This window comes from Leptosomus discolor, chromosome 2 (genome assembly GCF_034619465.1).
Source record: "Leptosomus discolor isolate bLepDis1 chromosome 2, bLepDis1.hap2, whole genome shotgun sequence".
Taxonomy (NCBI): domain Eukaryota; kingdom Metazoa; phylum Chordata; class Aves; order Leptosomiformes; family Leptosomidae; genus Leptosomus; species Leptosomus discolor.
The window spans coordinates 17466882-17479566 of record NC_141392.1 but is presented as its reverse complement, the minus strand read 5'-3'; the positions used below and the strand labels follow the sequence as shown (position 1 = coordinate 17479566).

The 12685-nt window shown below is 36.9% G+C and overlaps 1 protein-coding gene across 5 annotated transcripts in view; it reads left to right on the top strand.

The window, feature by feature from the left end:
• Positions 1–12685, top strand: part of CDC42BPA (CDC42 binding protein kinase alpha) — a 191916-nt gene that overhangs the window by 135024 nt on the left and 44207 nt on the right. For all 5 annotated transcript variants that reach the window (XM_086460661.1, XM_086460663.1, XM_086460662.1 and 2 more), the window contains exons 18-21: positions 7104–7209; positions 7751–7899; positions 9777–9868; positions 12482–12558. In XM_086460661.1, the coding sequence (XP_086316787.1) occupies positions 7104–7209; positions 7751–7899; positions 9777–9868; positions 12482–12558 (424 nt within the window). The remainder of the gene's footprint in view (positions 1–7103; positions 7210–7750; positions 7900–9776; positions 9869–12481; positions 12559–12685) is intronic.

Sequence of the window (12685 nt, the reverse complement as noted above, 5' to 3'; positions counted from 1 at the left end):
GCTGTTACTGAGTTTTTGCCTTTGCACATGCTGCTTGCAAGTGCTTAGGTGAAATTTCTTGCCTCTGTGGGGTTCTGCTGTATTTTTGCTTGAGATTTTAATATCATCCAAATCTGGAAAATTGTGTTCCTCCTTAAGAGCGAAAGTGTCTTACAAAATACAACTTTTTCAAGTGCAGAAGAATCATAGCCATTGGGTGTGGCTTGTGGGTTTGGAAGAATGCTAGAAGGAGTCATGTGCTGAGCTCACGCCTCTGAGAGGGAGCAAGCCTGGGAAAAGCGGTGGCTGAGAGTATTTGTGTCTCGGCAGTAATTTCCTTCATCTGCTTGGCATGTGGCAGAATGAAACAAATACAGTGCAACTTTTATGTGATTTTTTTTTTTTTTTTTTCTTTAGAAGGAGGGCATTTGAGACTACCACAAAGCCAGTCAAGTGATGTTTCTAATAATACTTTAGCTAAATAATGACGTTATGTTTCTAAACTCTTCCGTCCAGTTCTAAGAAAATAAGGAAAAAGAACAAAACCAAGTTGAAACTATTAAGAGAAAAAGATTGTTTTATCGCGGTGGCCTTTATTTTTCCTCTCCATGCCTCCTCCTCTTCCCTTCCATTTTATAGTTCATTGCAGTGTTTAGCATCTACAAAAACAGTTTGCATCCAGGTATGTTTTTTTCACAGATCATCCACTTCTGGGAAGATTTCATCATCATATACTAATTTTTTTTTGTTTGTTTATTACTTGATTATTTTTTTCCCAATTTTTCCTGTCTCGTGTTAGTGAAAAAATCTAATTTGTTGTGTCAAAGCAAAAATGGGAAACATTTGTTTTAATGAAAACTAGTTCAGTATTGTTTTAATGTCAGTATAATTTTATTGTCTAAATACAGAGAAGTTTAGCTCTTGAATATAGCTGTGTGAATATGTAATAAGAAGGGCTGTCCTCTGGGTTTCTGGAAGTGTTTTAAACAGCATTTGTGACATAAAATTCTGTAATGCTGATCTGTGTTTTGAAGTCCATAGTGTCTCAAGGCATTGTATTTGTAGCAGAGGTTAAAACATTTAAAGGGTCTACTTTGTTCCTTTTAAACCTTGTCTCTCATAACTCTGAGTGCAGTAGATGTAGTAGATGTATCACACAAAGAAAAATAAAAAATATAAAAGTTCTTTAAATGAACAGCTAATTTCTAGCCAGTACGAAATGTTTATTCAGAAAAAAATCAAGGTAACAAGGTCTTTTATTTCTCATTCCATATTGTTTTAAGATAACGCTAATCTGTCTTAATGCACTAAGGTAACCAGACCCCATTTTTCAGATATGTATGTGAAAGTACTCATAAAACTTGACAGTTCTGGGAAAAGACAAGTCAGTTGTGGATAGTTTTACTTAACACTATGTAGAAATGTACCAACAGCCATTAAGAATGTCACTTCTCCAATTTATGAGAGTGTATAATATTTTAAGCTGCACTACCAATGCAGTTCAGGTATATGGTAAAGCATCTTACACATATTAGAGATGTGACTGGGGGAGTAAAAGAGGTTTGGGATTGAGTTTTTTGTTATCTCTAAAAATACTTAATGAAAAAGATCAGGAACAGGCAAGACTAACTTCCTGAATGAAAGATACCATTTTATTGATCCCTTATGATAATGTAGTGTCTTTTAAAAAGTATGGAACTAAAAATTAAAGAACTGTGTGGGGGGAAAAAAAAAAAAAAGTAGAAGTACTGGGCAAACATTAAGGAGATGAAAAAAAATGTGGCTTAATTCCAGTTTGTAATCACTGTACACATCTCATTTTTCCCTCCATGCTTCTCTCTGCTTCTGTTAAATTTTTTTCAGCTATGTGAGGCCTTATCTTGGCTCACTTTCTTTCTTGTTATGTTTAGCTTTTCCATGGGTTACCCAGATAATCTGGTCACGTCCATCTGCTGTTCTTAGAATTCAGCACTGCATACTGAAACTAGGTCCTTCTCTGGGGATATTTTGCTGTGGAACATGGGGTGCTATAGGATGTATTTAAATGTCTATAATAATATAAACATTTTTAAAGAAAAAAATGTAATTTTGAAGAAAACTAGCCTTATTTAATCAGTCGCAAGCCTCTGTTTTCCTCGGAACAAGTAATTTAAATCCATACTGGTCCACCTCTTCAGTATGGCAACAGAGTGCCTTGGAGCTAACAAAGTAGGGTAGAGCTTGTAGGCTTCCTCTTTAAAACTAGCAGATTTTTCATATAATATTACTTTAAAATATTTATTTGGGGTGCTTACTTTCTACCTCTTAAAAATGGACTTTGCCTACCATCTTTTTGTACTATGATTCATGAAGGATAGGAGGCAGTAGATGGAATTAATTACTGGTTTTGTAAACAGTTTACTCAGGTGCCTATTGTAGTTCAAGGGAACTACTGGTCCTGTTTTAAGTAACACAAGCACAAGGGGTCCCTTGCTTCCTTTGGGTGTTTTGCCACCTAATAGATATCTCTGAGGAAACCTGCCTCACTATTTGAATCCACATTTTGGGTGGTTAAGAGCATCGCTTTCTTCGTGACTTCTTGGGCCCTTCTAAATTACTGTTTCTTTCAGCTTTTATAACTTGTGAGTAATTCTAATGGCCTATCATGTTCCCTCTAGCCTTTCCCTGCTTTCCTACTGTGCTCTCTTGCATCTTTTTTAGGGCAAATGTACAAAAGCTTTTTTGTTTTTGCTGTTACTATCTGAAGACAGCATAAATATAGCCAAAATTTTAATACAAACATTTGAATCAAACTGTCACTGCAAATTCTAATGTGGTAGCCATAGACCCTCACAGATCATTCAGCTTTAATGGAGCTATTATATTGACAGGTTTATATTAGCCAAATCACTCATGATTCCTTGACAAGAGTAAGAAATACTGAGGCTTTTATAGTCAGCTATAAATTTTCCTATGGGAGATGGGAAAGAGATTCATTGCATTGGAGGTTAATGCAGTCACTTTAAAAAGGAATCTTTTAAATAGCCATGGTACAGTATTTCTGTTCTGTTGCAGAAAGGAGGTTGATGGAAATCTTGATAGTGATTCCCAGAGTACTTGGCAAGAATCTTAACTCATTAATCTCTCTGGGAGGGATTCATGTAACCTAGTTCTAGAAGTCCTAAGGTAGACAACTAAAGTAAATCCCATGACTAGTACTGTAGAAGGCTTTTTTTCTCCCCACTGATTGAAAAGGAAACCTAGACAACTAGTTCAAATGAAGATTTCTGTATTGTTCAGCATGTTTATATGGATGAGCTAAATTCTACCTGGTTTACCTACTGAGTGGATGTTAGGCTTAGATTCAGCTGGCCAGAAGCTGTGACTGTTGTTTACCAGAAGATTCACATAATATTTTCCTTGTTGACTAGATATTCTTCCAATCAACTGTACTATGGCTGATTTTATCTTCACTATTAATTTTATTAAAACCAAACTCAAACCCAAAATATCAACAAAAAAAACCCCAAACAAACAAAAAATCAATCCCCCCCCAAACACTTCTGCAGTAAATCAAACATAAAAAAAGCCTGAAGTTGGTTGGGTTTTTTGTGGGTTGGGTTTTTTTTGTTTTGTTTGTTTTGTTTTAAATCTGGTTACTCTCAGAAGAAAGCACACATAAATTGTGGAAAGGGTTTAGCAAAAATTCTGGGCAAATTCAACTGTAAGAAACTCAAAACATGAATAATTCTGAGATGTGTTGCGTTTGACATAAGAATAATGAGAAGTTAGTTATCTATAAAATAGAAATTCTGGGGGGTGGGAGAAATTTCAGGGTTTGAGAGCAGAGTGAAGTGTTGAAAACTTTTAGAGCAAGGGTTTTAAAAAACAAGTTTTATTGAAGAGGGCAAGGGAAAAAGATTAAATTGGAGGCTTTGAGCATAGTGATATAAAGACAGAAATTTAAAAGCATTGAGAAACTACAGGAGAACTGGGAGTCATGCCTCTGAGACTTCCTTGCAGTTTTAAAATCGGGTAAGATGCAGCTTGGTGTAAGACCCCAGGACTTTAAGACCCCTCCTGTTCAGCTAAAATCTCTAGTCCCCTGGGTTGACTTTGTCTTGTAAAGTATCCTGGACAGAGACACCCAGAGTGTCTGGCTTTCCGAGCAGCCTGACAAATAGCATACTAGGTATTAGCCAGTGGGTATTTGAAGGTTGTCGTGATGTTGGCTCCAACCACAAAGTTAAATTTAATTTTACAGGAATTTGTACTGTATCACTGCTCTAGGTTCTTTATAGTTAACAACTAAGCTTGCAAGGGCAGTTATGTTATATATGAAAACAAACAGTTAATCTAATTAAATTTTCGGTAAAGAAAGAAATTACTCTGGGTGGAACCTGAAGAACTTTTTTTCCCTAGGTCTTTTGCTGTGCTTGTTAGGGATCTCCGTAGGGAGAGGGCAAGGAGAGAAACATTAGTAAAAGTGACTTTACTATTCTTGCTCTGTCTTTTTTTTTTTTTTTTTTAAAGCCAACCAAAAAAAAAACCCACAAACAAACAAATAAAACCCAACAAAAACCTCCCAGCAAAACAAAAAAATCTGAGAGCTCCTGGGTTCACTTTAATCAGTGTATCTCAGTATCGAGAGAATGTTGCCATCTAGTGGACAACGAAACTGTATCTCAGCTCCAAATTGTACTGCTTTTATTTACTGTCTTTAAGATTCTGAGGAGTTTCTGTTAACTCAGAATAGATTTTTGGAAAAATTTACTTTCTATTTTATTTTCATTTCCTGGATTTCTCCGTGTTCTGTGGAACATCTCTCTATGGCTTTTGCATGTTCAGCTTTTCAGCATTTAGAGCCTCGAAGTTCTGTGCATTGTAAACCAAGTAACTGAGTGTTTTCTGACTTTCCTTGTGAAGGTTCTATATAGCATGATAAAAATTGAAAAAGAAATGGGGCATTTAAAATTTTCCAGCTTTAATTAGAAAAGTTAAAAATTAAGGTATCAATTCAGTTCTATTTTTAATCTGGCATCATCCCTTTTTTTCTGCAAAGGTTTTACATGCCATTAAAAATAGAGAAGACCAGACACTGATTCCTAAATCTCTTTTCCTTTATTGTACATCAGGAAAGCTGACTTTCTCACCTTGAGAGCCTAACATTATTTTTATTCCTGCTTACATGCTTTTCTTTTTACTATGCATTTAATTATGCACCCCTCACCCACCCCCCAAAAGCATCTTATGCTTCTTCTCACATCTTTTGCCACTCTTACACTGTAAGTGTTTGTATAGGCCAAGATTATCTGTATCTGATCATCAAAATGTGTCATCCAGAATGTTATGGGAAAAGAAGTTGATGTGCTGCTTCCATTGAGTTCTAGTATACCTTGGGAAAAATAGTGACTCATTTATATCAAAACTCTCACTGACTTCAATAAAGTCAGGACATGTGGGTTTTTTTCTAGGCTCCTCCCCACCTCTTGAACTAAATTGTAATCAAGAGACAAAGAAGATAACGCCCAAAGCATGAATAAGTGTTTACTTTTTCATGTTGGGTGTGAGTTTTGTGGTAAATGGTTGCTATTTTTGCATTAGCCTCCTCTGTATTAAAGCAATCTTTCTTCTCTAAGCCTTAAACTGCATGCCCAGCAGTCTCTGCAGCCTGTGGATGTTTAGCCTGTAGCTTTTGCATCGTGATCTTGCCATAAGGCCACTATGGGAAAGCTCTTCTGTCCTTCCCTTGCCCGTGGCAGTTCAGAGTATGTACTTTCTGTCTGTCTTGCCTCCTGGTGACTGTCTATAAATCTTTTTTGAAACATTATATCATTTTTATTAATGGATGGTAAACTTTTGCAAGTAGCACCATTTCCATATTCACTGTGTGTGTGAACCCCATAGTATCAACCAGAGGAACGTATATTGCTTTATGGGCACGGAGGGGGAATCAATTTCTGCAGGAAGGTCATTGCGAGACAAATTCAACCATCTGGAGAACTCTGACCTCCAGTCCAACATACTCAGGATTGCAGTTACTAAGGAAAGATCAGGAAGCAAGGATAAGTTAATTTCCATGAAATAGAAAAACTATTTTCCCACTTTGCTGTAGGTTATTTAAAACTATTTGAGGTTCTTTACTTAGAGCACATCCTAAATATTTCTGTGGTTAGTGTTGATAGATCTGCGATCAAGCTGTGGTATGAGACTGCTGGTCTCTGAGACCAGCTCAGAGACTTGGAAATGCCCTGGTGTTGCAGAACTGAGTTTGTTCTTCTGTGGGCAAGATGAGTACGTTCAGAGCCAGGCATGTAAGGTGAAAGGAAACAGGGGGTGGGGAGGGGTCTGTTTGTTTGTTTGAAGTCTTTCACAAGCTACTTAGTTTCAGTGAGGTAATTTTTTAGCAACTTTCTTTTCTATGTTAATACCTGAGGCAAGGTGAAGAACCTTCAGCTGTGATTAATCACAGAAAGTTGGGGTGTTTTTTTTTCCTTTGTAACTGATGATCAAAGAACCTGAAAAAAAAAAAAAAAAGATGTGTCTCCTCCTTGATGTCTTTACACCCAGAAAACAAGTCTGGATAGAAGGAAAGCTCAGGCGATGAGAGAACCTCTTCTGGCTTATGCTGCTTAGTAATATCAGAATTAGTCTCTCCCTGTTTAATTAGCATTTCTTGAAATAACATCGCTGTTTGATTATAACTACTAGTTCTCATAGTCAATTGATACAGTAAAGTCAACCACTAATTCCAATATTATGTGGATAGTTGAATTGTTAATTACTGGTTATAAATTTTGTCTGAATTTACTCCCTAAAAATAGGTTGAATCCTGAAAGGTTTCTTTCCCACAGTCTCAATTTCAGGTAGCTGACATTTATACTGAGACATATGTTGCTTACATATGTAGTTCTTCAGTCTTTATTCCTTGTCTTAGTGACGCATATTGTTTAATGGAACTCTGCAAAGCAGCAAAGGCTTAGTTCTGTGTGGGTTTCTATGTTTTTTTTCCCTATGTTTAATGACTTCTGTTTTGTATTCTGCTTTTTTCTGTTTCTGGTTGCTATTTTTTTTGAAGAGACTTTTGTTGTTTTTCTTTAGATTATTTAGTTAAAAGACCTTTTTCTTCTAATGTAATTGTTTAGGGTAAGTGATGAAAAAGATGCTCGAGGTTATCTTCAAGCCTTGGCCTCTAAAATGACAGAAGAACTAGAGGCCCTGAGGAACTCCAGTTTGGGTGCAAGAGCTACAGTAAGAGTCTAATATGTCAGAATTTTTTCTGTTTGAAAAAAACATTAATTTGATAGTTTCAGCTGCAGTAACAACCTCTCTGTAGAGTCCGTGTTAGTCAAAAGTTAAGCTTTCCTAGAGGTTTCCTTTTCAATAACTGAAAGAGCAAATTTGTTATCAATTAAATAAACACCAATATCTTTATAATGATATTTTATCTATGATATTGTTCAAGTAGTTACTTTATAATCATATATGAATTTGTTGAAGGAAATCTATACTTTGGGTCATGACATGAATGTCCTTAGCTGTGATTTGGATCAAGTCACATCAAAACTAGAATTCACAGCATAAGACATTTGTCTTACCTATTTAGTACTTGCATTTAAAGATAATAATACTAATAACAATATTCTTAATTTTTTAATTTTAGGTTACTTTGGAATTAGTGAATTCTTATTGTAAGAACATAGTAGATGAGAAACATAATTGTTGAAGGTAGTTACATTCTTCATTTTCAGCTTTCTCTCCTCTTTCTTCTCCCTTTTTTATTCTTTATTAGGACATGCCCTGGAAGATGCGCCGTTTTGCAAAACTGGATATGTCCGCAAGGCTAGAACTCCAGTCTGCTCTTGATGCTGAAATCCGAGCCAAACAGGCTATTCAAGATGAGTTGAATAAAGTCAAAGCTTCCTGTATCTCTACAGAGTGGTAAGACTGAAATGTTCTGATGGAAATTTACTTTGAAACCTCCCAGGGAGTGTCATCAAATCATGATTTTAACTATGTTGCTATGAAAATTTGGTAAAATTTTTGTATTTTCTTATTTTTGGTAATAAGAAAATGTGGTATTTTCTTATATCCAAATGTGAAAAAAAGACCATATCTCTCTTCATTGTGTAAGCAGCTGAACACTTAATGGGAAAATTTGAAATCTTGAAGAATTTCAGAGGGGACACTTTCTCTTTAATAATTTAATCTCTTTAATTATATAATAACACATAATTCTTATTTATAATGTAAATAAGAAGCATGGCCAGCAGGTCAAGGGAGGTGATTCTCCCCCTCTACTCTGATCTGGTGAGACCTCACCTGCAGTGCTGCGGCCAGGTTTGGGGTCCCCAGTGCAAGAAAGACATCAACCTGTTAGAGCGGGTCCAGAGAAGGGCCATGAAGTTGATCAAGAGGCTGGAGCACCTCCTCCATGAGGACAGGCTGAGAGAGTTGGGGTGGTTCAGCCTGGAGAAGAGAAGGCTCCAGGGAGACCTTAGAGTGGCCTTCCAGTACTTAAAGGGTCCTACAGGAGAGGTGAGGAGGGACTCTTGGTCAGGGAGTGTAGTGGTAGGACAAGGGGTAACTGTTTCAAACTGAAACAGGGCAGGTTTAAACTAGATAGTAGGAAGAAGTTCTTCACTGTGAGGGTGCTGAGGCACTAGCACAGGTTGCCCAGAGAAGCTGTGACTGCCCCCTCCCTGGCAGTGTTCACGGCCAGATTGGATGGTGCTTTGAGCAACCTCGTTTGGTGGGAGGTGTCCCTGTCCCTGGCAGGGGGGTGGAACTAGGTGATCTTTAAGGTCTCTTCCAACCCAAACCATTCTGTGATTGATGGTATCAGTCTCTCTAAGTTGTGATAAGGAGTTCGAATGCAAGCAGAGTTTGGTTCTGTGTCTTAGAACATACTCTTTTTCCATTCTATTGATAGCTGCATGAGTTAGCTGATGAAAATAAATTATTGCATACTGATTTGCACAGTACTAAGATGTGGTTATGGAATATTATGACTTCTTTTATTCCTTTCTCAGACCTCTGTCTCTGTCCCTTCCACCCCCACCCCACGCCCCAAATAACAAAGTTTATTCTGAGTTGGATGAATACCTGAAGCAGGGATTAGGAGGAGGAGATTCCATTTTTAGGTCTGCAGCTTCAGTCTAGCTCAGAGCACTGACTTGTTTTGCAGCTTTAGGGAAGCAGTTGAACAGAGCTGAGATTCGAGTATGTTATCTGTGAAGTGGGAATACCTTGCCCACCTGACTTGGGGGTTTTTCAGGCCAGGTAGCATGGTGATAGGCAGCATTGTAGGTGCTCTAAGAACAGGAGTTTGCTGTGATAGGCAAGGATGAGCAGTGTGGTAGAAATGTATAGTAGTTACCTGTCAGCTGTGAATTGGAAAGTACTGAAACAACTAACTGTAACTGCAAAGAAAAATGGTTCAATGTAATCTATTGGTATCACAGACACTGTGAATTAACAGATAAACACCCCCCTGATTTTTAAGCATAAAAATACATGTGGTCTTTTTTTCTCATTCACAGGATACAAGCTCACACAATTATTCATAAATTAGAAACATAAGCCTATTTAATGGGTAAACAAGAGAAATTAATTGCTTGTTCTGGTTTGGTTTATTTAAGATGCCATACTAAACAGGTCCCAATAGATTTCTGAATTCGTTCTCGCATTTGATGATATCATGAAGCTTGCTGGGTGTTAAATTTTCAAATAGTATGCAAAGATGGGAAAAAAAAAAGTGACTTGTATCATGTGTTCTCAATATTTACAAAGGGTTTTTTGTTTGTATTCTTTTAAAGTAAGTTGCAAGAATCTGAGAAGAAGAACATGGAACTGTTGACAGATATTGAAAGGCTGAAAAAGGAGACAGAAGAACTCAGATCAGAAAAGGGTATGGCAACTGATATCCAAGTAAATAACACGTTTCGTGTTGGTGGGTACATCTTATCAATTAAGTGTCACCTTGCAAGTAAAATACGATACCACCAGACTTTGGCGTGCAAAATACGAGCAGAACATTGCGTGTTAAGATGTACCCACAGCAGCTGCATTTGCACGTCTAATACATACTTGTAATACGCTTCTGTTTTGTTGATATGCTTGAACCAGTAAGGTATTATTTGAGTTGGAACTGCATTATTTTTATTTGGCATGTATATGGTGATTTACTGCCTTCAGAAAACTGTTAGAAGTATAGATATATTTATAATTTTTTCCCCTTTATGATAGGTGAAGGTATTTAGACTTCAATACTGATCAATAGTGTTCTTCATCTATGAATGTTTTTGCCCTGTCTACACAGAGAGTACACAACTGCAGAGCATTTACTTGTTTCTGGGGTGACTTTGTTGTTTGGCTTTGTAACCGTGTAGTGAGCAGTGTGGTCATGTTCGCTTTGCTGTGGTGTTAAGAGTATGTTCTGGGATCTCTAGTGCATCTGTCTAACAGTATTTCACATTGTTGCTGGGAGAAGAGACTTTTTGGTAATTCTGAAATGAAAAAAAAATTTCATTGAGAGATGATTAATGATTTGGCTGATTCTTTGCAGTTCCTGTAGTAGCTCTAATATTTGTATCTTATGAGTCACATGGGAAGAAGTAATTTTTCTGACCAAATGGAATTACCTAATTTTCTGTGGGGAACTGTTTGAACTGCAGAGTTTCAAAACCCTGGCAACAATTGCTGCGTGGGGATGTCAAATATTGTTCAGCCTTTGCAACCTAACGGCATGTCAGTGAATAATGTATTGTAGTTAACATTCATCTCCTATATATAGGCCTCCAAGTGCTGGTTGACTGGTAAAAACAATACAAGCCTATACAGAACATTAAAAAATGACTGATGCTGATTAGCAAATACGACTTCAGAAATTTATATTTGTTTGTCTTGATGCTTAGCACTGATACCAGGATTATGCTTCTTTTAAGTGCTTGGAAGGGAACTCTTGATAGCATTTTCCTGGAGACAATAATGCTTTGTCATGTTTAGCTTTCATTTATAGATTCTTGAACTGGCTTAAATATTATGCATGGTTACTCAGCTTCAGAAATCTTCCTTTGCATTAAACAATCTGTTAAGAATATTTTTCCCTTTATTTTTTCCATTGTTTTTGTGAAAATAGAGATAAATATTTAATCTTTTCTTTAGGAAAAAAGATTAAAAAAATGTACTGTTCAAGGAAAAGTTAGTTATGCTTTTTGCCAGAAGTAAATTAATAAGATTCTACTGAAATATTTTGATAGAAATACACCTTTATCCAAAATCCTTATTATCTTTGAACTTGGTTTTCTCTTACAAGAAGAAATAGATTGATGTTTGAATCATGAAATGTATTCTATGTACAGTGGCAGAGTAACTTACTGTGTGTGAAATTGGAAGGGATTACTTAAGTTAGCACTTGAATCTTTTGCTCTTTATAAATGTGTTCCAGAAACTGAGGAGGATGGGGAAAAAGATTACTAAAAATGGTTCTGTAAAGTAGCAGGTAGTTTGAGAATTGGTTTTAGTGTTTTACTGGGGTTTCAGTGTATTTATATTTTGGAGAGGAAAGAGTTGTTTATAACTTCTTTGTTCACTGTGCGTTATATTTAGAGCAAACAGGCCAAGCAAGACTGACATTTTTTAAAAGAAATAAATGACCTTTAATAGGATCAGTCTTTTGAGATGCACACGGTCCTGCCAGGCTCTGGTCATATTAAGTATATAATGTATTTATAATATTCAGTAAGCTAGAGATTGTACACATCTGTGACTTATAAACACCCACAGAGCAACTTGAATTATTCCCCAAAGAAAAGAAAAATGATAAATACATATATATATATCAGTTGAAGCAAGTTAAAATGACAGTCAAGAAGTGCCAGCCTCTGTGGCTCGAGAGGATGCAGTGTTCCTGCTCTGCTTACCAGCTGAAAACCATGTAGGTGGTGTACCGTCACAGACACATTTGGAGCTTTACCCAGGATTTTGTTATTCCTGGACATTCAAAAGTGAGAGGTGGCAGACAGACAGAGAGCATGGGTCAAGGACCCCCTATTTTAGGAAATGCTGTGTGTTCCTCAAACAGCCTGTTCTGTACGTTTTTGTGGAACCTCACTGTTCGCTAAAGCTGTCTTGTCACAGAAGGCTGTCCAGGGATGACACCTGCTGCGTTAGGGTGTATGCCTGTGTGTCATGCAGTGCGTGTTGCAAATGGACATAAGCACATTACAAACCTGTGCCTTCCACGTAATAGGCATGTACACGCAGCATGTTTTCATGCTGAATTCACACCACACGTACGATAGCTTGGAAAAGATTGATTAAACATACGCTCTACTTACTTAGTGGGTGTATGTCTATTAAAAAAAAAATATTTTACTCTGGAAAACAGAACAAATGTGACAAGTCATTTCAAAAAATGTAGGTGATTCAGGTGGATGCTCAGACCCTGATTCAGCAAGGCAAAGGTCCTCCATGAAAAGGTCATTTTTCTGTAGCTTAAAAACCTGCTGCTGTTTTCTAGGTGTAAAGCACCAAGACTCACAGAATTCTTTCTTGGCATTTTTGAATGCGCCTACCTCTGCTCTGGATCAATTTGAAGTAAGTGTACATCTATTGTAACTCTCTTAGTGGAACTACTGCTGTTATGTGCGGGTTATATGCATATTTGCTGAGAGTTTGCTACTGTATTTTAATCATATTGCCCCATTTATATTTGTGTATAATA